This window comes from Schistocerca cancellata, chromosome 4 (assembly GCF_023864275.1).
Source record: "Schistocerca cancellata isolate TAMUIC-IGC-003103 chromosome 4, iqSchCanc2.1, whole genome shotgun sequence".
NCBI lineage: Eukaryota > Metazoa > Arthropoda > Insecta > Orthoptera > Acrididae > Schistocerca > Schistocerca cancellata.
Window position 1 is genome coordinate 249,382,973 of NC_064629.1, and position 25,847 is coordinate 249,408,819.

General features: G+C 40.9%; 1 protein-coding gene across 1 annotated transcript in view; it reads left to right on the plus strand.

Annotated features, from left to right (window-relative positions):
- The window catches only part of LOC126184063 (KICSTOR complex protein SZT2-like), a 513,866-nt gene that overhangs the window by 308,710 nt on the left and 179,309 nt on the right, over positions 1-25,847 (plus strand). Inside the window, exons 14-18 of the mRNA XM_049926423.1 lie at positions 4,155-4,464; positions 9,375-9,568; positions 22,381-22,519; positions 22,848-23,086; positions 25,349-25,598. Of these exons, the coding sequence (XP_049782380.1) occupies positions 4,155-4,464; positions 9,375-9,568; positions 22,381-22,519; positions 22,848-23,086; positions 25,349-25,598 (1,132 nt within the window). The remainder of the gene's footprint in view (positions 1-4,154; positions 4,465-9,374; positions 9,569-22,380; positions 22,520-22,847; positions 23,087-25,348; positions 25,599-25,847) is intronic.

A 25,847-nucleotide genomic window follows, 5' to 3' on the forward strand; every position in this document is an offset into this window, starting at 1 on the left:
TAAAAGCCATAAATTCAACTAAATACCTAGGTATTACAATTACGAACAACTTAAATTGGAAGGAACACATAGAAAATGTTGTGGGGAAGGCAAACCAAAGACTGCGTTTTATTGGCAGGACACTTGGAAAATGTAACACATCTATTAAGGAGACTGCCTACACTATACAAAAATATTTTGTTGACACTGACCTACATAGGGAGAAACGATCACCGTGATAAAATAAGGGAAATCAGAGCTTGTACGGAAAAAATATAGGTGTTATTTCTTTCCGCGCACTATACGAGATTGGAATAATAATGGAGGATTGTGAAGGCGGTTTGATGAACCCTCTGGCAGGCACTTAAATGTGATTTGCAGAGTATCCATGTAGATGTACATGTAGATGTTATTGGTACTCGCATTGAGTTCTGGCATAGTCAAAAACGGCTGCAACAGTGATACGGAATTAGAGCAGAGGAACTTCATGGTCTTAGCCACCATTGTCAGTTTGTAACTGAAGCTGACTGGGACTCATATGCTGATTCGGTGGTTTGTGATGCTATAATACTCTTGGCCAATGGTAGAGAAGTTTGTGAACAAGTGCTTACTGTACAGGGTTATAGCACCTAACTATAGCCTGGAGCTTCATTTTACACCTATTTTGCAATAGTCTCTGTTTCTGTTAAAGTTTCTTTACAACAACTGTATTTGATCTAGGTCCTCTTGCCTTGTGAACTTTTATACTAGGTATATATTTATCAAATGCATGGTCAGCTTGTCTTCTAAACTTGAGCCACAATTCAAGTACATGCTCATCTTCAGAGCTAAATGTTTTGATTTTCTTACTGAGATACAACACCACTGTCTCTTTATCTCATTTGCTGAATATATTAAGCCTTCTAATTGTTTTAGTTGCCATTTTCACTGTGGTAATCATTGTTGCCACAACTGCATCATGGTCACTGATACAAGTTTCAATGTGGACATCCTGAAAGATGTCAGGTCTGTTTGTTGCCATTACATCTAATACATTTCCACAATAGGTGGGCTTCTGGACAATCTGCTCTATATGGTTCTCAGAGAAGGTATTTAGCAATGTTTTGCCAATCTTGATATACCCATTGCTTAGAAAACTGTAATTTTCCAGTCGATTGTAGGATGATTAAAGTCTCTTCCAGTGATGACAGTATAATTGGGGAAACATGTACTAGTGAAGTTAGGTTTTCGATTACACCTGATTTTATTAATCGATAAAAAATCTGGTTATAAGTTTATGCCGAGCCTTGTTACTGAGTCTTGCACAGACAACCTTGCATGCACTTTCAATTTATATCTTGGTATATTTGGGTTATTTGTCTACTGTAACAGATACACTACCTCCATTTACTAGTAGCCTATCCTTTCCATGTACACTTAGATTTTCCTAAAAAATCTCACTGCTATCAATTCTGGCTGATAACCAGCATTCTGTACCAAGCGTTGTGTGTACTGCTCTAATTTTTAGGAATGCTTCAAACTCTTGGCACTTTGTTGTGAAGGCTTTGGCAATTAATGACTATAATTTTAATGATTTTTTTGTAGGGGGAATTTCTTTACAATTTGTACTGACACCTCCAGGTCCCCTGCAGCTATTGTTATGTGGACTCTGTGAGAGCCACCTACTGTAAAAGACACTCATGTGCTCCTCACAGAGTCAACTACTCGGGTAGCAACATCTGATCTGTAGTACACACCTGACCCATTTAGGGGGATCAAACAGTCCTCATCACTTTAGTGCAAGTCCAGGAAGTCACTGCCTAGCTTGTCACAGAACCTTTGAAGTCTCTGGTTCAAGCCTTCCACTGTTCTCGGAACCAGGGGGCTACAGTCAGTTCTGCTTACAATGCTACAAATTCTGAGCATCGTTGAAACTCTATGAGCAAAGCTGTTGGTCTCTTCTCAGCTTTCTTTGCCAGTCACTGGAATTATCCAGTTATGTCCTTGGAGCCCAGGCAACAAGCATTATTTGTTCTAACGTGTGCCACAATCTACAGTTGGTTGCACCCTTTATCCTCAGTGGCTGCAATATTAGCACCTTCAGCGTGTTGAGTGAGGCCCCCAGGCTTACATACAGAGAGCACATCACGTGTTGTTCCTTCCTAACCATTACTGCCATTTCCCCATGGGGTACCATTATTTGCCACATGTTTGAACTTCTGATTATTAATAAACCACAACCCTTATGCATTTGATTCCATATGTCACAGGACGTATCAGGTATCCCAACTAGTGAAGTGAGTCTCGTGGCTCAGTTTTGGTTTCAGTGGAAGACATTACCTTGAACTTGTTAAGATGTTTCTGGCTTCTCCCTGGTCCCTGGCTCCCCTGTACAGGACACACAGTCCTACCACTGACAGGCCACTGCCAGTTAATTGGTGATGTATCCCATACTTTCTGTGTAGGAGCCAGAATCCACAAGAGGGGATACTACTTGAGCTATCTTTGGTATCTCTAGTAAATAACTCTCAGGAGCTCTCCCAACACACTCTTTTGCAGCAGTTTGTATTCATTTGACAGAAATGAGTGCAATTTGCAGCTGCTTACAAACATGAACTAACACATGCCTTGTTTGAGAGCAGCATTCACAGTGAGGCTGCATTGTGGCTGTTTTACAGAACAGTGAAGGACTAACTTTAAATAAACTTGCTGATTCTCTTTTGATTTCTGGACCTATCAAGCTAAAAGTATTACTAATTGCCATTAAGACCTGCAGAAATTTGTTTCACAAAATGAGATTTCTATTAAGGTAACAGTGAAGCCTGGAGTAAAAGTTACTAATTTTCTGAAATTTTTTTGATGTTTTAGTCAATAATAACCTTGAAAATACTGTCAATTTACAATGAATACAGACAATATACAACCCTGTTGAAAGAGAAAACTAAATGTAAAACAGTAAGATAATTACAATATGTGCTAAGTAACTGCAAATTACAAATGCTAATTTGGTATAAAATATGCTATTCACAACAGTTGAAACATACAAAAATTCTCTATAATGAGTGTTTGTTCATGTTGATATCTTCTGAAATTCTGGTTGAATGGTTCTCTGAATGAGGATATTACAACTAAAGTTGTATAAAGTACAAATGTTGATTACAACTGATGATATGGTATGAAATACATTTCTCTCTGCACTCAACATACAAAAATACACAATATATTGTCTTACACGCAAGATCGTTGATACACTCTGTGTGAAAAGCATGCTTAAATTGTACCTGAAGTTTCTCAATGAATCTATCATATACTTGCGATTACACTTGTACACAAAGGAAATATTAGAAGTCAGTTTACGTACATATCTGGTTTTGCGGCACATTTTACACCACCATGCCAAAATTGAACACTCTAACAATAGCTCTCGAAAAAGGCCAAAAATGTGGAGCACAAAAAACAACTTTTTCCACATGGGGTGGCTATCAGTCCATTGTATATGATGGATGTGATGAGTGCCGAGCAGTCCACAGCACAAAATGTCATCATCTGAATCAAGGGAGAACCTCTTTTACAAGGCAGAAAGAAATTGGACAACTGAAAGCGATAAAATTTAGTCTGGTTGTTGAATATTAATACCAATGTGTTTTGTTTAAAACATTTTTAAGATGTATTTGTAAATGTTGGACTGTTTGTCTGTAAAGCATTATCTCCAGTGCCTAACTCTATATAATTACCATTTCTTCTAAATGGTTAAAATGCTCATCTTGAGTGATTGGTGCAGGTCATCATTATGTGCTTGTGGAAAAAAAAAGATGATTGGGATTTAATGTTCAATCAGTGATGTCATTAGAGACAGAGCATAAACTTGGATAGGGCAAGGATGGGAACAGAAATTACCTGTGCCCTTTTCAAAGAAACCATCCAAGCATTTTGCTTGACTAATTGTGTTGTGAAAATTACAGTAAATGTATTCAGGATGAACAGGTGGAACTTTAAACACTCCCCCCCCCCCCCCCCCCCCCCCCCAATCTGAATGTGAGTCCCGTGTGTTACCAGTGTGTCATATTACTTGACTATGTAGTTAGAGAAGTGTGTCTGTGTTGTGTTGCATGTATGTCACTGTTTATATGTTTGTTCCATTCAATTGTGTGTCTTTGTAAGCTTCTTTGAGGTGACCAAACCACTTTCCATTTCAGGTGCAGAGAATGGAATACCTGAGAGTGTAACTAACACTACCATGGAAACTTTGGCCAGTGAAGACAATATTTCTGCTGTAAAAAGCCTTTGGAAAATACAAGACATAAGTAGTAGGAGGAAAACACAGCTAGAAGACAGTGATTCTGATGAAGACTCAGAGTGCCAGAAACAGCGCAGAAAGGAAAAGAAAACTGCCCAGAGTAAAGGAAAAGTAGAACAGTGGGCTTGTTCAGCTGCAGCAGAACATGAGACACTGTCACTCTCAGCTTCACCATCCCTCCCTCTTACAGGCCAAGATAATGAAAACAGGTAATAAGTTAAGTGCATGAATTAGTGCTTTTGTTTTTGTTGTGTGCTTTAGGCACGAGTGGCTTACTTTTAGGTCCACGAAGAAGGAATTGAATGCCAGATGCATTTCTAATGTGTTAGTGGAAAACAAACTGAAAGACTTTCTCAGTCGCATCTCATCCATTTCCAAATATTTTTTTTTCATTTTCCATTCATATGCACATTTCAGAAACACAAATACAAATAATGAGAACAGACTGCTACTCACCTTTGTGATGAAGGATTGCTCGGTGACCATGTATACAGAAACATGAGGTGTCTGTCTCATGAGAAATTGAGCTTTCATTCTCCTTTGGGTTAAAACAGTTATTGTGAAAAAACATGGTCACACAAACATAAAAAAACTTCTAAGGTTGTAGCATGACTGATGGTGAGTGATGATTTGGGATGAGGAAGCAGGGTACACAGTAATCATAATAAAGAAGGTGGTTTATTCAGTGGAGTGCTAAGATGGAAAAGCAGATGGTGTGGAATAGGTAAATGGAGATGGCTAGGCTACAAGGGGTGAGTGAAGTCAGAGACAAGGCTGCAGCCAAGAGAGGAAGAGGAGGAAAGAGAGAAATGTAAAAAAGAAAACGAATTAACAATGAGGAAAGGAAAGGAGCCCAAGGAAGAGAAGAGTTTCACAAGAAAGCAAAAAATGCTAGTAATAACAGGAAATAGAACATGAGATTAATAAATAGATTGCAGGAAATGCAACATGAGAGTAATAAATAGCTTGCAGGAAATATAACATAAGATTAATAAATAAATTTATGTTGACATGGAAATGGGAGAGAAAGAATAGTCTTTGGAGCTAGCACAATGGGGAAAATCTAAAAGAGGCAATAAAGTAAGAATAGGGGGTGGAGTAGCAGGAGAACAAAAAGAGGACATATGAAAGGTGCCAGGGAGACAACCAAGGCTGTAGCCAGGGCACTTTGTGGCTGAAAGATGTGTCACAATGGTGTGGCTGTGGGGGATCCAGATGGCATGGCTCAGGAAGCAACTGTTGAAATAGTCCATGCTCCACTGAGTAGAATGCTGTGCAGCTGCATTGTCAAGCTTGCACTTGGCCATGATTTGTTAGTGGTAGTTAACATTAGAGGATAAGTCTTAACTAGTCCTGTTCATTTAAAATGCATCATAGTTCTTATAATGAAGCTGTCCAGAATGTGGTTACATTTACAGCTGGCTCTACCTGTCAAGGAGTGTAAAATGTACATGTGAAGCCTAGAATATGAGATTAGGTGCTTGATGAAAGTTTTGCATTCATGTGTTTCAGAAGGGAGTGAAGTTGGAAATGAAAGTGAATTTAGGATGAACGAGGATATTAAACAGATGCTATGAGCAGCTAATTAGTACTTTGAGGAGTTGCTGTTTGTGTCATGGGAACTCTGTTCATCATCATATCAGGGCATTAAAGTAGTGTAGTCCTTTGAGTTTGAAGTGGTATTCTATGGTGAAGCAAATGAGCTGTAGCTTCCAATTCTGTAAGGAAGGCAAATTTTGATGGGAAGGCAATGGCGGCTGTCAAAGTGGATGTATTATTTGTTGTTAGTTAGACCAAAGTTCATTATGGAGCAGTCAACAGGTACACCTACATTGACTGACTATTCAGTCACTTCTTGGTAAAATATTTTAAACATTATGAATGAAAACACACACAACACAGGTGTAATATTCTGCTGAATTTGTTGTTTATTTCACAAACCAGGTTTTGACAGTTATGCCATTATCAAGTACAAAGATAAATATATTGTGAAGTGAACTTTTTGTAGGATCAAAGATTTTAAACTATTGCATCTACAGAGTATTTCCATTTCCAAAGTTGAAAATTTTTAATGATTGATTTACGAATAAAACAAGAGGAATTATTTCAGTCAAAATGTGATGTCAGATTATTTAATTAAGATAAAATATGTGATACACTAACTAATTAACAATATAACAAATGACAACAATTGTTCTTAGAAGAAAATAAATGAATAATAAACTTTTGTGACTTGTTGCAATGGAGTGGCTGAACAAACTAATATTGTCTTTAACAGGTCCTAGATTACAAACAGATAAGATATACTAGTGTGATTAAGCAGGTAAATGAAGCAGCTGTGATTATACATAGTAAATGTAACAGGGCAATAAAACTTACAGTAACTGAAATAAGGAAAAAATTGAACAATTGAGTAACAGGTGTAGTTCACAACTTGGCCTGGATAGGATTATGAGTACATCTGCAGTTAGAAGTGGCGAGTAAGGGAACTATGTCTAGTGATTCAGTACTAAGCATGAGCAGATGAACATATGTTTATTAATTTTCATTATTTCAAGACAATTCATCTTTCTTCCTTTATGGATATGATGTAATACTTGATGTTGCACCTTGTGACTATGGCCTTCTTTAAGCAGGTGGTCTGCAAAATTAGAGTCTCCTTTCCTAAGTTTCCAACTTTCATGGTTCCCTTCAAATGGGTGCATATTGTCCCAGTAGACTTACCTTTATAGAGTTTGCCACAGTTACAAGTGATTTTTTATATAGCATTCTCCTCCAAAGCTGAACTCTTGTCTTCACCATTGAGCTAAAAGTGTCCAACAGTGTTGTGTACATAAAATGATGTTTTAAAGTTCCTGGACTTAAGCTTTCTGGCTACATATCATCAACATACCTAAACCACTATCCAACTTTGGAAGAGAATGGGTTATCTTCCGAAACTGTTTTACAGAATTGCCCTTAAAGATTTTAACAAGGACTGGACTGAGGGGAGGATCCCATAGCTATGCCATCAAACTGTTTTGTATACTGCTGCTGAACTCACTGATATGCCTGTACAGGAGTGCCTAAACATTTTCACAGACTTGAGTTAACCCTGTTGTCACAGATGACATTAGATTAGATACACAAAATTATTTCCATTTGAATATCAGGATAAACAAACAGTTGTATGGTCTAGCTATGGAATATCCCCTCAGTCAAGTCCTTGCTGAAATATTCATGGACTATTTTGAAAAACAGTTTTTGGAAGATAACCACTCTCTTCCAAGGTTGGATGCTGACCTAGGTAAGTTGATATGTTGTGCTCATGGACAGGTAGTACCAGACAACTTCAAATTTCCTCAAAGAGCTAAATTATAAACACAACAGTTTGAAATTCACAGTGGAATCTGGGGGTAACTGCATAAATTATTTTGCTGTATCCATAGACATCAGTGATCATGTTCATAATTTCATTATTTATAGGAAACCTACCACCACAGATATTATAATACCTGCCAATTCTCAACACCCATTGACCTATAAACTTGTGACCTTTCATCACTTAATGTCCATCCCCAACAGTTAGTTAAATACAGTCAAGGAAATAGGATCAACCAATGGCTACTCTCCTACCTTGGTGGACTCCATAATGCACAAAAGGCAAAAACAACAGGTGTACTCTCTTCTTTACCTTCGTCTCAACCCACCATCTCAAGAACACCATTAACGGTGCACAATTCCACATTTAGGAAAACTCTCACTGAATGTAGCCAGAAAGCTTAAGCCCAGGAACTTTAAAACATCATTTTGTGTACACAACACTGTTGGACACTTTTTGCTCAATGGTAAAGACAGCACTTCAGCTTCGGAGGAGAATGATATATAAAAAATCACTTGTAACTGTGGCAAACTGTATAAAGGTAAGTCTCCTGGGACAATATGCACCCATTTGAAGGGAACCATGGAAGTTGGAAACTTAGGGAAGGAGACACTACTTTTGCTGACCACCTGCTTAAAGAAGGCCATAGTCACAAGGTGCAACATCAGGTATTACATCATATCCATAAATGAAGGAAGATGAATTGCCTTGAAATAATGAAAATTAATAAACATATGTTCATCTGCTCATGCTTAGTACTGAATCACTAGACATTGTTCCCTTACTCACCACTTCTAACTGCAGATGTACTCATAATCCTATCCAGGCCAAGTTGTGAACTATACCTCTTACTCAATTGTTCAATTTTTTCCCTTTATTTCAGTTACTGTAATTTTTATTGACCTATTAAATTTACTATGTATAATCACAGCTGCTTCATTTACCTGCTTAATCACACTAGTATATCTTATCTGTTTGTAATCTAGGACCTGTTAAAGACAATATTAGTTTGTTCAGCCACTCCATTGCAACAAGTCACAAAAGTTTATTATTAATTTATTTTCTTCTAAGAACAATTGTTGTAATTTGTTATATTGTTAATTAGTTAGTGTGTCACATATTGTATGTTAGTTAAATAATCTGATATCACATTTTGACTGAAATAATTCCTCTTGTTTTATTCGTAAATCAATCATTAAAAATTTTCAACTTTGGAAATGGAAATACTCTGTAGATGCACTAGTTTAAAATCTTTGATCCTACAAAAAGTTCACATATTTACCCTTGAACCTGATGATGGTGTAACAACTGAAAACAAGTTTGTGGAATAAATAATAAATACCATAGACTATTACGCCAGTGTTGTGTGTGTTTTCATTCATAAGATGTATCTGAGTTGAAGATGATTGCTTGTTGAGTTGGAACAAGGTTCACATTCCCATGTTGTCTTCCAGAACAGGCTTTTCATGATTTCCTTATATCACTTAAGGCAAATGCTGGAAAGATTCCTTTGCAAAGGATGTTACCAATTACCTTCTCCGTCATTGTCCTATTCAGTATGTCTCCACTTATTATATCCTCATCATTGATGAGACATAAAATGCCACTGTTCCTTCCATAATTTCTAAGGACAGTTCATTTATGCAAAAAACCACTCCATTGGAATAGTCTTTCTCCACTCATTAGTTTCTGGATAAATAACAGTAAACATCTTGTGTTGCAACTGTATTTAACATCTGTATCACATCAAAATTTCAGACCCAATTCATCAGTAGTCAGAAGCCAGAGTTGTGAAGTTGTACAGTGTGGTGGAGAAGAATTAAATCAAGATGCAGAAGCTGAAACAATAATTCCTCCTTTGAACTATCTACAGTGGAGTAAAAAACAACTAGCTTCTGAGTACAGAAGTGAAGTGTCAAGTCTTGTTGAGAGTGGCCAAGGAACAGAAGATGGTAAGTTGTAAAGAAATAATAAACCTTCAACCTTCGTGATATATTTTAATTAAGTGTAGCAACTGTGAAACAAAGGGATTGATTGACCTCACCAAAATGAACATTTACTTTGTCCTGTGATGTAAGGATGTTGTGGCATGTGATGTCATATGTGTGCAAACAGAGATAGAATGAAGCAGTGGCAATATTCATTTTGCTTCTGTTTTATTTTCTGGAATTCAGGTTGTAGTGCAGACTGATTTGTACTGTATGCAGTGGAATAGGTTGGTTTGGGCAGTAACATTTTGGTTTTGTGTTGATAAAGACAACAAAAACATGACTAAAATTATAGTTATGGTAACACATTGATATCATACATAGTGTAGTTCAAGGTCTGCAGATACATAGTGTAACTCAATGTCTATATGTCCAGATAGTTGAAAATAAAAGATGGAATAATAGCAGCATTATGAAAAGGATAGACTGCTACTCACCATATAGCAAATATGTCAAGTCGCAGACAGGTACCGCAAAAAGACTACTAAACATGTAACCTTTGGCCAGAAGGCCTTCTTCCAATATAGACAATATGCACACACACATTCATGCAAATGCATCTCACACATGTGTGACCACTGTCTCTGGCTGCTGGGACCAGACTCAGTCTCAAGCCAATGTATGAGGGAGACTTTTTTCTGGTGGTGATGATGGTGGGGGAGGGGTGAAATAATGAGAATTACACAGATAAATGTTTTGTTTTTTAAAAAACAATACATAACTGCATAATCTTCAAAACAGTGTCTGATGGATGTAATGCAGTTGTCCAAGTGTGTCTTTAACAATCAGTGGAAATAGTTATTAAAGTCATCCATATGGAAACAGTTTTTAAGGCCATCCGTAACTATTTCCTGTGGCACTTTCTATCATTTTTTCACCACTTCTATGTCCTGAAGATACTCACCTTTTTTCCCTCTTCATTCTAGAGAACAGGAATAAGTAAAAAAGGAATATGTCCAGTGAAGTATGGTGGGTGTTGTGACAGTGCCACGACATTTAACACTGCCGCCACGACAGTACACGCAAATGGCGATAGAGGCGCTCCGCAACTAGGCTGAGCGCAAGAGCGCCACCTAGCTACGAACGGCGCTGGCTGCATGTCACGGCACGGCAGTCGAATAAGAGATACTGAGTTGTTATCATGTAACCAGCTATTGTTTCTAAGTGAGTGTGTTTGAATATCCATGCAATTATTGGTGATTAAAGGTTATAACACTTTTTGGCGACAAGGTCGGATATTTTCACTGCGTTGTGGATTTGTGTGTTCGTGACGGGGCAGACATGGAACAGCTTATGCAAGCGCTCATTGAACAGCAAACACAGTTGACGGCTGCTATTCAGGCGTTGTCGACGTCGCTTACTCATTGTCTGTCTTCCTCTTCTCCGCCTCCATTCCCTCCTTATGACGAGGCCGCTGAAGACTGGGAGGATTATGAGAAGCGTTTGCGGCAACACTTCTTGGCTTTCGGTATTGTCGACGCTCCTATGTGTAAGTTGTTATTTCTATCTTGGATTTCCCCACAGATCTATCAGCTGCTATCTCAGTTAGCCCCTCTGCGGGAACCTGCCTCTCTGTCCTTCCAAGAAATGTGTGACTTATTGTCTAACTATTACCGAAAAAACACCCACGTCGTTGCCGCCCGCATGGCGTTCTACCGGTGTTGTAAACAGCCCCATCAATCTTATCGGGCTTGGGCGGCGGAACTACACGGTCTGAGTAGGAAATGTCAGTTTGTCACGGACACTCATCATGAGTCTTATGCTGATTCAATGGTTAGGGATGCTATTCTACGGCTTGCTCCTGATAAAGAAGTTCGGCAACGTGCCCTACAACTGCCAAACCCGTCGTTGCCGGAAGTTCTAAGTATCGCTCAATCCTTTGAAGTGTCTCACGCTGCTGGCGCGCAAATAGACGCGTGGTGTGATGTAGGCGCTGTACAGTCAACTTTCGACACGGACAATTTGCCTGTTTCACAGGAGAACAAAGATGTGGCGGCGGTTCACTCGCGTAAACAACATCGCGTTGGGCTGCAATGCTCACAGTGCCAACAGCAACCACAGAAGCAGGTTCATTCTGCACTTCATTCTTTTCCACGATGTTTCGTACAGCATGACAGGGCCGCGTGTCCAAAACGTTGGGCCACGTGTAATTCATGTAGAAAAAAAAGGCCACATTGCTTCTGTGTGTCAGTCCCCTAAAGTTCCTGTCGACGTGGACGAGGCATCGGACATGGATGTTAACTGTGTGCTTTCTCAAATAAATAAGTTGTTTGTTACTGTTCGTGTTCTGGATAAAGCCATTCGCATGCAAGTGGACACTGGCTCTGCAGGAACTCTCATTAATTCTCGCACGTATTTGTAGTTGGGCTCCCCTCCCTTGTCTCCAGTTACGCGAAATCTGAGAACTTATAATAAACAGAAAATTCCTATCATTGGCCAGTTTGATGCTTCCACTGCCTACAAGTCTGTTGTTAGGCCCCTCACGTTTTATGTGGTGAATCATGCGGGCACTGAAAACCTGTTTGGTTATGATGCTTTCCAGTTGTTCGGGTTCTCCGTTGATGATGATGTGCACCTCATATCTGAGGATATTCCGTATCAACAGCTGGATGGATTGTGTTCTGAATTTTCGTCCGTGTTCTCTGCTGGTCTGGGTCATGCCAAGGATTTTGAAGCCCACATTACTCTTAAACCTACAGCTCGCCCTAAGTTTTTTCAGGCACGCCCTATTCCGGTAGCGTTGCGTGCACCTGTCAAGGCTGAGATAGACAGGTTAACAGCTTCAGGGATTCTCCTTCCTGTTACCTCCAGTGAATGGGCATCGCCAATCGTGGTGATTTCTAAACCAAACAGGAGCCTGCGATTGTGTGGTGATTTTAAAGCCACGGTCAAAGCTCCGAGCCTCATTGACACTTATCCTCTTCCCCGTCCTGAGGAGTTATTTACCAAGCTCGCTGGGGGCAGTTCTTTTCCAAACTTGACTTATCGGAGGCGTACCATCAGTTGCCGTTGGATGCTTCTTCCAAGGAATTTCTCGTCATCAACACTCCTTGTGGATTGTATCAGTACCAGCGGTTACCATTTGGCGTCGCTAGCGCGCCGGCCATTTTTCAGCGGTTTTTGGAACAGCTCACGGCTTCCGTTCCCGGCTGCATAAACTATCTGGATGACATTGTTGTCACGGGGGCCTCCACTGAGGAGCACCTTCGCAATTTGCGTTCACTGTTTCGGGTTTTGCATTCGGCTGGGTTGAGGTGCAATCTGGACAAGTCACAGTTCTTCCAACCCTCCATTGTGTATCTTTGTTTCCACTTGTCCTGTGAGGGTATATGTCCTCTACGTCAGCACGTCGCGGCCATTAACGCTCTACCCCAGCCGTCTACGGTCAAAGAACTTCAGGCGTTTCTAGGCAAGATTGCTTATTATCACAAATTCATTCCATCGGTGGCGGCGGTAGCTCATCCTCTGCATCAGCTGTTACAAAAAAACGTCCCTTTCTGTTGGTCCGACGAGTGTGAGCAGGCTTTTGTCTGCCTGAAGGCTCATTTGCAGTCGGCACCTTGTCTTGCCACATTCTGTCCCGGTCAGCACTTGGTTCTGGCGACTGACGTGTCACAGTATGGCCTAGGGGCTGTTCTCGCCCATCGGTATGAGGATGGGTCGGAACGACCCATCGCCTAGGCTTCCAAGACCCTCAACGATGCACAACGGCAATACTCTCAAATCAAAAAGGAGGTGCTTGCTATCAGTTATGCTCTAAAAAAGTTCAGCGTTTTTTTGTATGGTTATAAGTTTCACCTCATCACCGACCACAAGCCGCTGGTCTCTCTGTTCAGCCCATCGGCGTCACTTCCGGATAAGGCAGCTCACCGCCTCCAAAGTTGGGCCTTATACTTGTCTCGTTTTCACTATGAGATTCACTATCGCCCCACGGCCCAGCACCCCAACGCTGACGCATTGTCACGATTGCCGATGGGCCCCGACCCGGTTTTCGATCGTGATGAACTACTCTGTTTCCACATTGATGAGGAAGAACGTCGTGCGGTCGAAGGTTTTCCACTTACAGGTTCTCAGGTCGCGTCGGCTACTGTGCGGGACCCGGTCCTGCGTCAGGTGATCGGTTTTGTTCAATGGGGTTGGCCGGACAGGACCAAGGGCCGGTGATCGGATCCCCTTCACAACTACCATGCCTTGCACCTTCATCTGTCTGTTCGTGATGGTGTTGTTCTTCTGGCCACGGATGGCGCATCTCCATGGGTCGTGGTGCCAGCCTCTCTTCACAAAGATGTTCTCAAACTGTTGCATGAAGGCCATTGGGGTATTTCTCGGACTAAGTCCCTGGCCCACAGGCACGTTTATTGGCCCGGTATTGATTTGGACATCGCCCACATGGTTGCTGCATGTGGTCATTGTGCTCAACAACTGGCTGCACCTCGTACAATGCCCTCTCCGTGGCCTGATCCGGCGCAGCCATGGGAACGGGTGCACGCTGACTTTACCGGCCCCTTCCTCAGTACTTATTGGCTACTGTTGATTGACGCCTTCTCGAAGTTTCCGTTTGTTGTTCGATGTCCGTCGCCCACCACTGCGGCGATGACGCTGGCTTTGTCCAAAATCTTTGCGCTAGAAGGTCTTCCATCCACGATCGTCACGGACAATGGCCCTCAGTTCTCTTCGCAGGTCTTCCGTGATTTTTGTACTGGACAAGGGATTCATAATGTTACCGCGCCGCCCTTCCATCCGCAGTCGAATGGGGAGGTCGAGCGCCTTGTCCGCACTTTCAAAAGCCAGATGAAAAAATTCCTTAGTGATTTTTCCACAGATGACGCTCTGCTGTAATTTCTGAGTTCTTATCACTTCACGCCTCTGAGTGATCGCAGCCCTGCTGAACTCTTGCATGGCCACCAGCCGCGCACTCTACTGCACCTGCTTCACCCTGTCAGGCCTTGTGCTGTGTCCCCTAGTGTGGGAAAATACTCGGTGGGCGCCGACGTGTGAGCACGAGGGTGTGGATCTCACCCTAAATGGATTCCAGGGGTGGTCAAGGCTCTTCGCGGGCACCGGCTTTGTGAAATATGTACGGACGACAGCATGGTTGTTCGCTATTACGACCAGATGCGCCCACGAGTATGTGGCCACGCCGGTGCCACCGCCCCTTCCTTCGCCTCCACCAGCCCGAGAAGCCAGTCCTGTCGCTGCTACCAATCTACCGTACGTGTTGATGCAGCCGCCGTCGCTACCGTTTCCGCCGGAACCGGCCCCAGTCGCGACGCCGCCTTCTCCGGGACCCATCTCGCTGGAACACACCCCCAGGTCCACGACACCTATGGATGCTGCTCCGGAGTTTTCACCCATCATTTCGTCCAGGAGGCACGTTCCACACACGAGCTTCTGTCCTGGACATTTTCGACCATACTCTCGTGTCTCTCCGCGGGATCTTCTCGGGGCCTCACAAGAGGCCATGGATGTCTCCGCTCTGTCCATGTCTCCAAGGAAGTGAGTGTTTCTTTTTCAAGGGGGGGAAAGTGTTGTGACAGTGCCACGACATTTAACAGTGCCGCCACGACAGTACACGCAAACGGCGATAGAGGCTCTCCGCAACTCGGCTGAGCGCGGGAGCGCCACCTAGCTACAAACGGCGCCGGCCGCATGTCACGGCATGGCAGTCGAATAAGAGATACTGAGTTGTTATCATGTAACCAGCTATTGTTTCTAAGTGAGTGTGTTTGAATATCCACGCAATTATTGGTGATTAAAGGTTATAACAGTGGGTACAAAACTATTCTCATTTTGTTTTGGTCCTATAACTGCATGACCAGCAGCACTGTCATGGAGAAGGAACAAATAATTTGACCACCACAATGCAGGAAAAGTTTTTTCCATAGTGCATCTTGCAATAGTTTTAGTGTTTGGTGGTAATAATGTGGTAATAATGCTGGTTACATGTCACAAATTAGAAAACTAATTCATTCTGGAATATCCCCATCATGTAATAGAAAAGAAGTGTTTTTGTAATTGGTTCTGTTGTGTTTTGCTTTCTTTGGTTATGGTGATGAAGCTTTCTCCCAGCATGCCTGCTAAAGAAAAGTGATCATTTCCATAGCTAATCTGCCTGACAGGGATCAGAACTTAATGTTAGAATATTGTCCTGTTCTACCCCCATCTGCAAATTGCTGAACACATGAATCGGCATTCTGATATGACACTTCTTCTGGGATGACAACTGGCAACTGCAAACAAGGTTAAGGGGAGGTAACTGGTGGGAGAAACGAGCACTACAGTCCCATCACCTTCCAGAAAATAATTTATTTACACGAGTACAAGGTGACCCTGAATATAAGATGACCCCCTGCTTTTTCCTTGAAAAAATTATTTTTAACATACTCTGACTAATCAAAATTACAAACCTTTTTTATATAAAAAATTTAACATTATAGATGTTCTAAATATTTCCTATTTGTTGATTGTCTACAAACTGATAACTGAAAGAGAAATAAAATAAACAAAAAGAAACAGTTTAGATTAATTTTTGTCTTCACCTCCTTTTTTCCTTACAATCTAAGACAGTTGTCTGTGGTATCACTGTTTTTAATTATCTTCAGTTACATCATCACTGGGATTGTTATATTCATTTGTAGGTCATTTGGCATTTCTTTCTTCCTGACATTCCGCCGATAGTATGTAATCTTCTGAAGCACCCATAGCATTGGATATGCAGGATCTTTTGACTCTTTCTATAATAAACTCACATGAGATTCTGCCCCAGACTATAAGGATCCACAGTGTCATGTTTCCATGAATTATTACCAGGTCTGTGTTGTCCTTTGTTATCAGATCCTTAACATCTTCCGCTGAAAGATTCCAGAGCATGGTATTCTGTTCCAAATGATGTTCAACATTGTCATTAGTCGCCATCCATTTTCTAAGATAAGAACTGCAGACAATTTTCCTTTCATTATCATTTTCCTGTGAAGAAGTACATACGGGGGATCAGCTTCCTTCCATCTGCTAATGCACCCAGCATTTCATTCCCAGAACTTTTAATGCCCTTCACATTGACAGTAACATTTGATTGTGTATCAAAATAAACAGGCGCCTGATTGGCATTGCCCATGTAGCCTTGCAAATTGTTATTTTCTTAGATTGATTATGCAATGCTGATATTCAAGAACTTCTTAGTCATATGCTATGGGAAGTGGCTGAGCTAGCGTTGTTCTGTGTCATAACGTAATAGCTTAAAAGTTTTTTGGGCATAATGATGACAGAAAGCCTAATTATAATCCCAAGAAAAAGTGTGAGATGGAGTTATTGAGAAATTTCTTCCTCTTGAGCTTCTGAAATTTCTTGCTCACTCAACAAATGTGATGTATTTGTGACAGAATTACAGCAAACTGTGAAACTTAATAAGTACACTCACAAAATTACATCAGTGCAATCACATTGGCTCAGCCATTCACAACAGCAGCTGTTATGTTTGCTAATGTTTCTTCCAAAATAATTCTAGAAATTGACAACAGAAGGCAGCACCAGTCAAGGGGCAGGTCGTGAGACGTCCATACATTGTTCTCATATGAAATTCGTCCAGTTTTCAAGTGATAGGTGGTTCACACATTGAGAGAATCGAGACCCAATGTATATTCAGATGCAATCTTTCTAATACAAAGTTACAGCCCAGGCTATATTTGGGATTCCCCTGCAAAGTCTTAAGGCCTTCCCGCTTGTTTATTCTCATGCACAAATCAGCATTTGCTTTGAATTCCATGATGCATGCAGTTGGAAAATTCTTCTTCATTTTCAGCACCTTCATTCAAATAATTTCTCAGGTAACCAGGAAGCCTCCTTGTTTGCATTTCTCTTGCACGTACTGAACAATCCACTGCTTCAAATCGTTTCCTGCTTTGGTCCCATGAAAGTTTGATGTATAGAACTGTTATTCTTTAATTTATTCTTCACCCTAACACCAGCAACAAACATTCACTTCTGCGATGCCAAAGTTTCTTCCTGCTGTACAGTTTTTTGTGCCCTCAGCTTAATGAATCACCATTACTAATAATGTAAGAACAACATTGTATTGTCTGCATGAACCAATTGCAAATTGCAGACTCATAAATCCACATTTCTCCACAGAGTCATGGCTGTAATTGGCATCCATGATTGATTGCTACAATTTACAGTTCCTACAGCACTGTCAATATAAGCAAACTGAGTGACAACCCAATACATTGTCCTCTAGACTCCTTATAGCTGAATCAGCATAAATTTTACAGCTTCACATTAATACTATAACCAACCCCGAAAACCAACAGTGCCGTAGAGCAGTAGCAACTTCAGCACCATTGTTGAAATTCATGTTTTATTTGTTGTGCCACATTTCACGTATTCTGAGCAAACATGTTTTTATTAGCATTAACTTATCTACTGGGTTAAAGTCTAGATCAGGGTCACAGCCAGACATAGTGATGTGTGTCTAATGCTCAGAGGTTGGCAACGCATAAGTTGCACGTATCAGTAGGATGATAGTTTCACCTCACCAATGAGAGGTGAGGAAAAATGTGATTATGTATACAAGAACCAGTGAAACTTGTAATTTTGCGTATCACAAATATTTGGCTGTCTCTTACAAATATATTGCAGTTCCTGAGGTTGTAGGCACAGTGAGACCTGAGAACACAACTGGCTTTTTTCCCCCAAATACATAGCTGCTTTTGGATCTATATTGATGTGAGAATGTGATGATGTTCCTTCCTCTCTTGCTTCCAAACATGTTGTCTGCCTGCAGCTCTCTCATTGGCTGCATGGAACTAGCAGCTGACACACCCCCTTTCATTCCCATCATACCTCATTATGGTGAGCATTGACAGCATTCTTACATCAAACACATAATTATGCCATTCAGTTCAATTCTGACTGCAAATGCATTCAGGCAAACTGCAGTTTAAACATGGTAGATGTTCATAAAAAGCTAAGGTATGCTGTATACATTCCCATGGATGGCAGTGCGATGAAATTTGCTGTTTGCTCATCGCTCACCTCATCACATTGATTCCAATTCTTGGTCAGACAGGTGTCACTGTTCCCCCTCCAACCCTCCCACATTCTTCAAAATAAATTTGCATGTGACCTCAGTTATGAAAACTTAATCTGTAAATGTAAGATGATCTGTATATTAATCTATTACACAACATAAAAATGTTGAACTCAGCAGCAATAGTTTAATCTACAAGTGTATGACAACCCTGTATTTTTCAATTGACAAACTGGGGTAAAATGTTGTCTTATAATCAGGTAAAGATGGTCATTTTTGTGACTTTTCAGTCCTTTATTTCTTGAGCCATTTCCAGAAGGAGTGAAGGAAAAATGACTGCCTGTATGTCTCCATACATATTTTAATTACTTTCATATTTTTCTTGTGGTCTTCCATATATATTGAATATATAATGAAAGGGGGAAGGGGAGAATATTAGGATGTACTGAAAGTATAGTGTTTTATACTCGGTCTCAAATATAGGTTATTTTAACTTCCACCATCATTTCGTGAAAAGAACATCATATTCTTTGGATAGTATCATTCATAATCAAATTGTTATTCTTTTCTATACTGTAGAGTCACATTAGTGTGACCACTTGGCAGAAGGCAGAATACATGCATTTTACAGATTGCACCACTTCGGGACATGCACGAAGAGTGTCAGTGAGGTTCTGGTAGGTACTGACAGGGATATGGAGCCATGTTGACTCCAGTGCCGTGGCCAGCTGTGCTGGGTTTCTCAGTTGAGGATCCACTGCACATACAGTCTGATTGAGGTTGTCCCACAGATTCTCTATTGGGTTTAAACCCAGGGAGTTTGGTGGTCAGGGGACTAAGGTAAACTCATCCTTGTGCTCTTCGAGCCAACATGTACATTTCAAGCTGTATGACGTGCTGCATTGTCCTGCTTGTAGATGCCATAATCCTGAATAGAACAAACTGCATTTATGGATAGACATGGTCCCCAAGGGTAGATTCATACCTGCATTGATCCATTGTGCCTTCCAAATTGGGAAGATCATCCAGGGAATGCCACAAAAACATTCCCCCAATCATTATGTTCCTTCCTCCAGTCTGGACCCTTCAAGTGATTGTAGCAGGGTGTTTGCTGTTAGACGTTTCACACCAATTACCTTCTGTCAGATGGAGAATAAAACATGATTCCTCTGAAAAGGCCACCTGTCACTACTCAGTAGATATCCAGTTTTGATATTGGTATGCAAATGTCGGCCTCTGTCACTGATGAACAGTAGTCAGCATGAGTGCACGAACCAGGTGCCTGTGGTGGAGGTCCATACACAGCAAATGTTTGCTGAATGGTCTTTGAAGAGACACTATTGGTAGCTCCTTGGTTCATCTGGGTGGTCAGTTGCTCAACAATTGTGCGCCTGTTTGCTGGTACACATCTGTCCAGCCACCATTCACCCCAGTCATTTATGGCCCGTGATGCACCACAGATGCAAGAAACAATCAATGCCTTCTCTGTGTGATAGTAATGGAGATATTATCGAAGAAAGTGCTGCCAAAGCAGAGTTACTAAACATAGCCTTCCAAAATGCCTTCACAAAAGAAGGCAAAGTAAATATTCCAGAATTCAATTCGAGAACAGCTGCCAACATGAGTAACGTAGAAGTAAATATCCTCGGAGTAGTGAAACAACTTAAATCACTTAATAAAAGCAAGTCTTCTGGTCCAGACTGTATACTAATTTGGTTCCTTTCAGAGTATGCCGATGCATTAGCGCCATACTTAACAATCACATACAACTGTTCGCTCGACAAAAGATCCGTACCTAAAGACTGGAAAGTTGCACAGGTCACACCAATATTCAAGAAAGGTAGTAGGAGTAATTCACTAAATTACAGGCCCATATTGTTAATGTTGATATGCAGCAGGATTTTAGAATATATATTGTGTTCGGACATTATGAATTACCTCGAAGAAAAAGGTCTATTGACACACAGCCTACATGGGTTTAGAAAATATCATTCCTGTGAAACACAACTAGCTCTTTATTCACATGAAGTGTTGAGTGCTATTGACAAAGAATTTCTGATCGATTCCGGAAGGCTTTTGATACTGTACCACATAAGCGGCTCATAGTGAAATTGTGTGCTTATCAAATATCGTCTCAGTTATGAGACTGGATTTGTGATTTCCTGTCAGAGAGGTCACAGTTCATAGTAATTGATGGAAACTCATCGAGTAAAACAGAAGTGATTTCTGGCGTTCCCCAAGGTAGTGTTATAGGCCCTTTGCTGTTCCTTATCTATATTAACGATTTTGGAGACAATGTGAGCAGCCATCTTTGATTGTTTGCAGATGACACTGTCGTTTATCGACTAATAAAGTCATTAGAAGACCAAAGCAAACTGCAAAACAATTTAGAAAAGATATCTGAATGGTGCGAAAAGTGGCAGTTGACCCTATATAACGAAAAGTGTGAGGTCATCCACATGAGTGCTAAAAGGAACTCGTTAAACTTCGGTTACACGATAAATCAGTCTAATCTAAAAACTGTAAATGCAACTAAATACCTAGGTATTACAATTATGAACAACTTAAATTGGAAGGAACACATCGAAAATGTTATGGGGAAGGCTAACCAAAGATTGTGTTGTATTGGCAGGACACTTAGAAAATGTAACAGATCTACTAAGTTCAAAGAAAGGCAGCATGTTTTGTATTATCACGAAATATGGGAGAGAGTGTCACAGAAATGATACAGGATTTGGCCTGGACGTCATTAAAAGAAAGACATTTTTTGTTGCGACGGAATCTTCTCACGAAATTCCAGTCACCAACTTTCTCCTCCAAATGTGAAAATATTTTGTTGACACTGACCTACATATGGAGGAACGATCACCACGATAAAATAAGTGAAATCAGAGCTCGTACAGGAAGATATGGGTGTTCATTCTTTCCGTGCGCTATACGAGATTGGAATAATAGAGAATTGTGAAGGTGGTTTGATGAACCCTCCGCCAGGCACTTAAATGTGACTTGCAGAGTATCCATGTAGATGTAGATGTAGATGCCTTGGCACTGGTTTTGGATATTGCCATTTTTCCCTGCAGAATATGCTTCAACAATGGCAGCACACAAACTGTTTAGAAACTTAGCTGTTTTTGAAATGCTTCCATCCCTGACCTGAAAGCCAATGATCATGTCCTTTTGGATGTCAGATAAATCACTCCATTCCCACATTACAACAACAACTTTACCTTGTTCCCCCAACACACTTTATATACCTTCTCTGCTAGTGCTGCCACCTGCCGTCTGTGAGTGGTTGTTGCACATTGATGTCGAACATAGCAGTGGTCACATTACTGTAACTTGATGATACTGTATGTATTTTAAATACAAGATTCCATTTCTGCATCTATTATTCACATCTATGTTCATTCATTCTATCAATCAAGTACTATTCTTAATTGATTACTGTAATAAAATGTTAACTGTGTTAGGTAATATCAGCATATAAAAGTTTTAAGAAAATTTTACAAGGAAAACATCATAAAACAAGCTGTGTGTTTTAACTGATACATTTATCAGACAGAAAAATTGGTAAGTGTATGTAGAAAAAATTAGGAATTACTGTAATGCCTCCAAATACATAAGAACAAACATTTTAATTTTTTGAAGCTTCTTAATCTTCAGTTTCAGCTTAGTGCAAATAATTTTTTAAATCCTTGTGTCAATTCCTTATAAATACTATAGAAAACAATTAAATTTCTGATGATTTCAGGTTATGAGGGAGACAGTAGTGACTCAGCTGACGAATGTGATTGGCTTCAAGATATGGAAACACGCAGGCCATCACTTCCCAACTTCTGGTTAATTATGAAAGTAAATGAAGATGCTGTAATTACATACTTTCATTGCAGGTAGATATGGATGTGGATATTTAAATTTTACTTTTATTGTGTGTGACAGATAAGAATAGATCTAGAGTTCAAAACATTGTTATTATGACTCGTCAGAATTGTGAAGAGAGAACATTATGTAAGGAGGACTCTGAAATATATTCCTAAAGAAAAATGTTTACTTTGTAAATAGAGGATTTCATTACCTTGTCCACATTATTGGCTTATATACAGTATTAGAAGGATATGAATTTGTCTTATTTGAGCCATAGCATGCATTTATGAGAGAATCATAAAATATTTTAGTGCCATCCTGTTCCAGTCTAACTAAAACATATTCTTCTTTTAGATTTAATGAGATGGAGAATGATAAAGTTAGAGCTTACAGAGATGTTCAGCGGAATATGATCAAAAATATTAAGGACCTATGTAAACTTGTAAATCAGACAATGTTGCTACAAAATTTACATGACACGCGAATGTGTGATCAGCTTTTGGAACCAGAAACGAGTGAAGATATATGGCCTTCATCAGCAGAACTTTCTCAATCATCTAGTCATCCTGTCAGTCGTTTGAAGTCTACTGATGGTAAGGAGGCTAATGCTACATGTATCTACTGTGCTCAGTCAGTATGAGAGAAATTACTGTCAAAAATATTATAATTTTAGATGGTGGATTGTTAGATGTCTTTAGAAAACTGACATTTACTTGTATTGTAATTTGCTTGATGTCTGACAGAATAGATATCAGACTTTGAATCCGAAGGTTCAAGACTCAATTCCTGTGTCTCATTGCTTCTTTCACCACAGTGCTTTGTGTGTGTGTGTGTGTGTTTTTTTTTTTTTTTCTTCTTCTTCCCACCATGGTTTAGATTCCACATCAAACTGTGTGTATTCCTTGTAACAATGTTTTTCTGAAGAGTAACCACTAATGGCTTGTCCACATAAATTCATAGTGTTTCTGCATTTATCACATGCCAGGATTCAAAATATGTTTTCCTGCTTATCAAAATGTTCATGACATTTCAGGTTCAACTTTTCAGACTGGATTTCATTGCTGACATGTCGTGCCATGTCATGTCATGTCATGTCATTGCATTAAATTAATTTCATCCCCTGTGATTCAATTTGTTTCAGTTCATGAGTTTAGATCAGATAGTCTCACTTTACCAATTTTTATTAATAATACACTCCTGGAAATGGAAAAAAGAACACATTGACACCGGTGTGTCAGACCCACCATACTTGCTCCGGACACTGCGAGAGGACTGTACAAGCAATGATTACACGCACGGCACAGCGGACACACCAGGAACCGCGGTGTTGGCCGTCGAATGGCGCTAGCTGTGCAGCATTTGTGCACCGCTGCCATCAGTGTCAGCCAGTTTGCCGTGGCATACAGAGCTCCATCGCACTCTTTAACACTGGTAGCATGCCACGACAGCGTGGACGTGAACCGTATGTGCAGTTGACGGACTTTGAGCGAGGGCGTATAGTGGGCATGCGGGAGGCCGGGTGGACGTACCGCCGAATTGCTCAACACGTGGGGCTTGAGGTCTCCACAGTACATCGATGTTGTCGCCAGTGGTCGGCGGAAGGTGCACGTGCCCGTCGACCTGGGACCGGACCACAGCGACGCACGGATGCACGCCAAGACCGTAGGATCCTACGCAGTGCCGTAGGGGACTGCACCGCCACTTCCCAGCAAATTAGGGACACTGGTGCTCCTGGGGTATCGGCGAGGACCATTCGCAACCGTCTCCATGAAGCTGGGCTACGGTCCCGCACACCGTTAGGCCGTCTTCCGCTCACGCCCCAACATCGTGCAGCCCGCCTCCAGTGGTGTCGTGATAGGCGTGATAGGCGTGAATGGAGGGACGAATGGAGACGTGTCGTCTTCAGCGATGAGAGTCGCTTCTGCCTTGGTGCCAATGATGGTCGTATGCGTGTTTGGCGCCGTGCAGGTGAGCGCCACAATCAGGACTGCATACGACCGAGGCACACAGGGCCAACACCCGGCATCATGGTGTGGGGAGCGATCTTCTACACTGGCCGTACACCACTGGTGATCGTTGAGGGGACACTGAATAGTGCACGGTACATCCAAACCGTCATCGAACCCATCGTTCTACCATTCCTAGACCGGCAAGGGAACTTGCTGTTCCAACAGGACAATGCACGTCCGCATGTATCCCGTGCCACCCAACGTGCTCTAAAAGGTGTAAGTCAACTACCCTGGCCAGCAAGATCTCCGGATCTGTCCCCCCATTGAGCATGTTTGGGACTGGATGAAGCGTCGTCTTACGCGGTCTGCACGTCCAGCACGAACGCTGGTTCAACTGAGGCGCCAGGTGGAAATGGCATGGCAAGCCGTTCCACAGGACTACATCCAGCATCTCTACGATCGTCTCCATGGGAGAATAGCAGCCTGCATTGCTGCGAAAGGTGGATATACACTGTACTAGTGCCGACATTGTGCATGCTCTGTTGCCTGTGTCTATGTGCCTGTGGTTCTGTCAGTGTGATCATGTGATGTATCTGACCCCAGGAATGTGTCAATAAAGTTTCCCCTTCCTGGGACTATGAATTCATGGTGTTCTTATTTCAATTTCCAGGAGTGTATGTATGAATTCCCTCCAAAGTGTCAATAATTTAATATACTTTAGTTATCTGGAGATGGGCACAAATGCCCAAAACTGGTTATTGCTCTCAAATAAAAACATTTTAAAGGTGTTTGTGGCTGGTTGCATTATTTACCAACAATTTGATATTCTATACTTACAAATTCCATCTTATGACAATGACCAAATTTATTTTTAATAAATTGTAAATCACTCATTTTATATTTCAGATGGAACAGACAATGAATATCAGTCAAATTATTTAGATGCAACAACAAAATTTATGCCTGGATGGTTTGCATGTAATGTTGTTTGGGAAACTTATTTTTCCCTCCATCCTCGGTTGAAGACAGGCCCAGGAAAGCCTGCTTTGTCTCGTGGCATCCAAGCTCTACGTTCTGTTCTGAACCGCTTTTCAGTTAATAATCGCAAAAATATGTTTGTTTATCAGGATCATACAGGAAATGTGTTTTATTTGAGGTAAATAAGCTTTCTCATATTTGTAATCAAATATTTAAAAAAATCATGATAGTGATGATAAACTTATTTTTCTGTTTGCTTCACACGATTTTTTATTTTTTTCAAATTACAAAAGTGTCACATTGCAGTGAATTGTATAGATCATTTCTCACCGTCAATATGACCCATTGAGTTGTAGACAGGCACAATGAAGACTGTTATACATGCAGCTATCAGCCAAAGCCTTCCTAAACAAAGGAAACATAGACA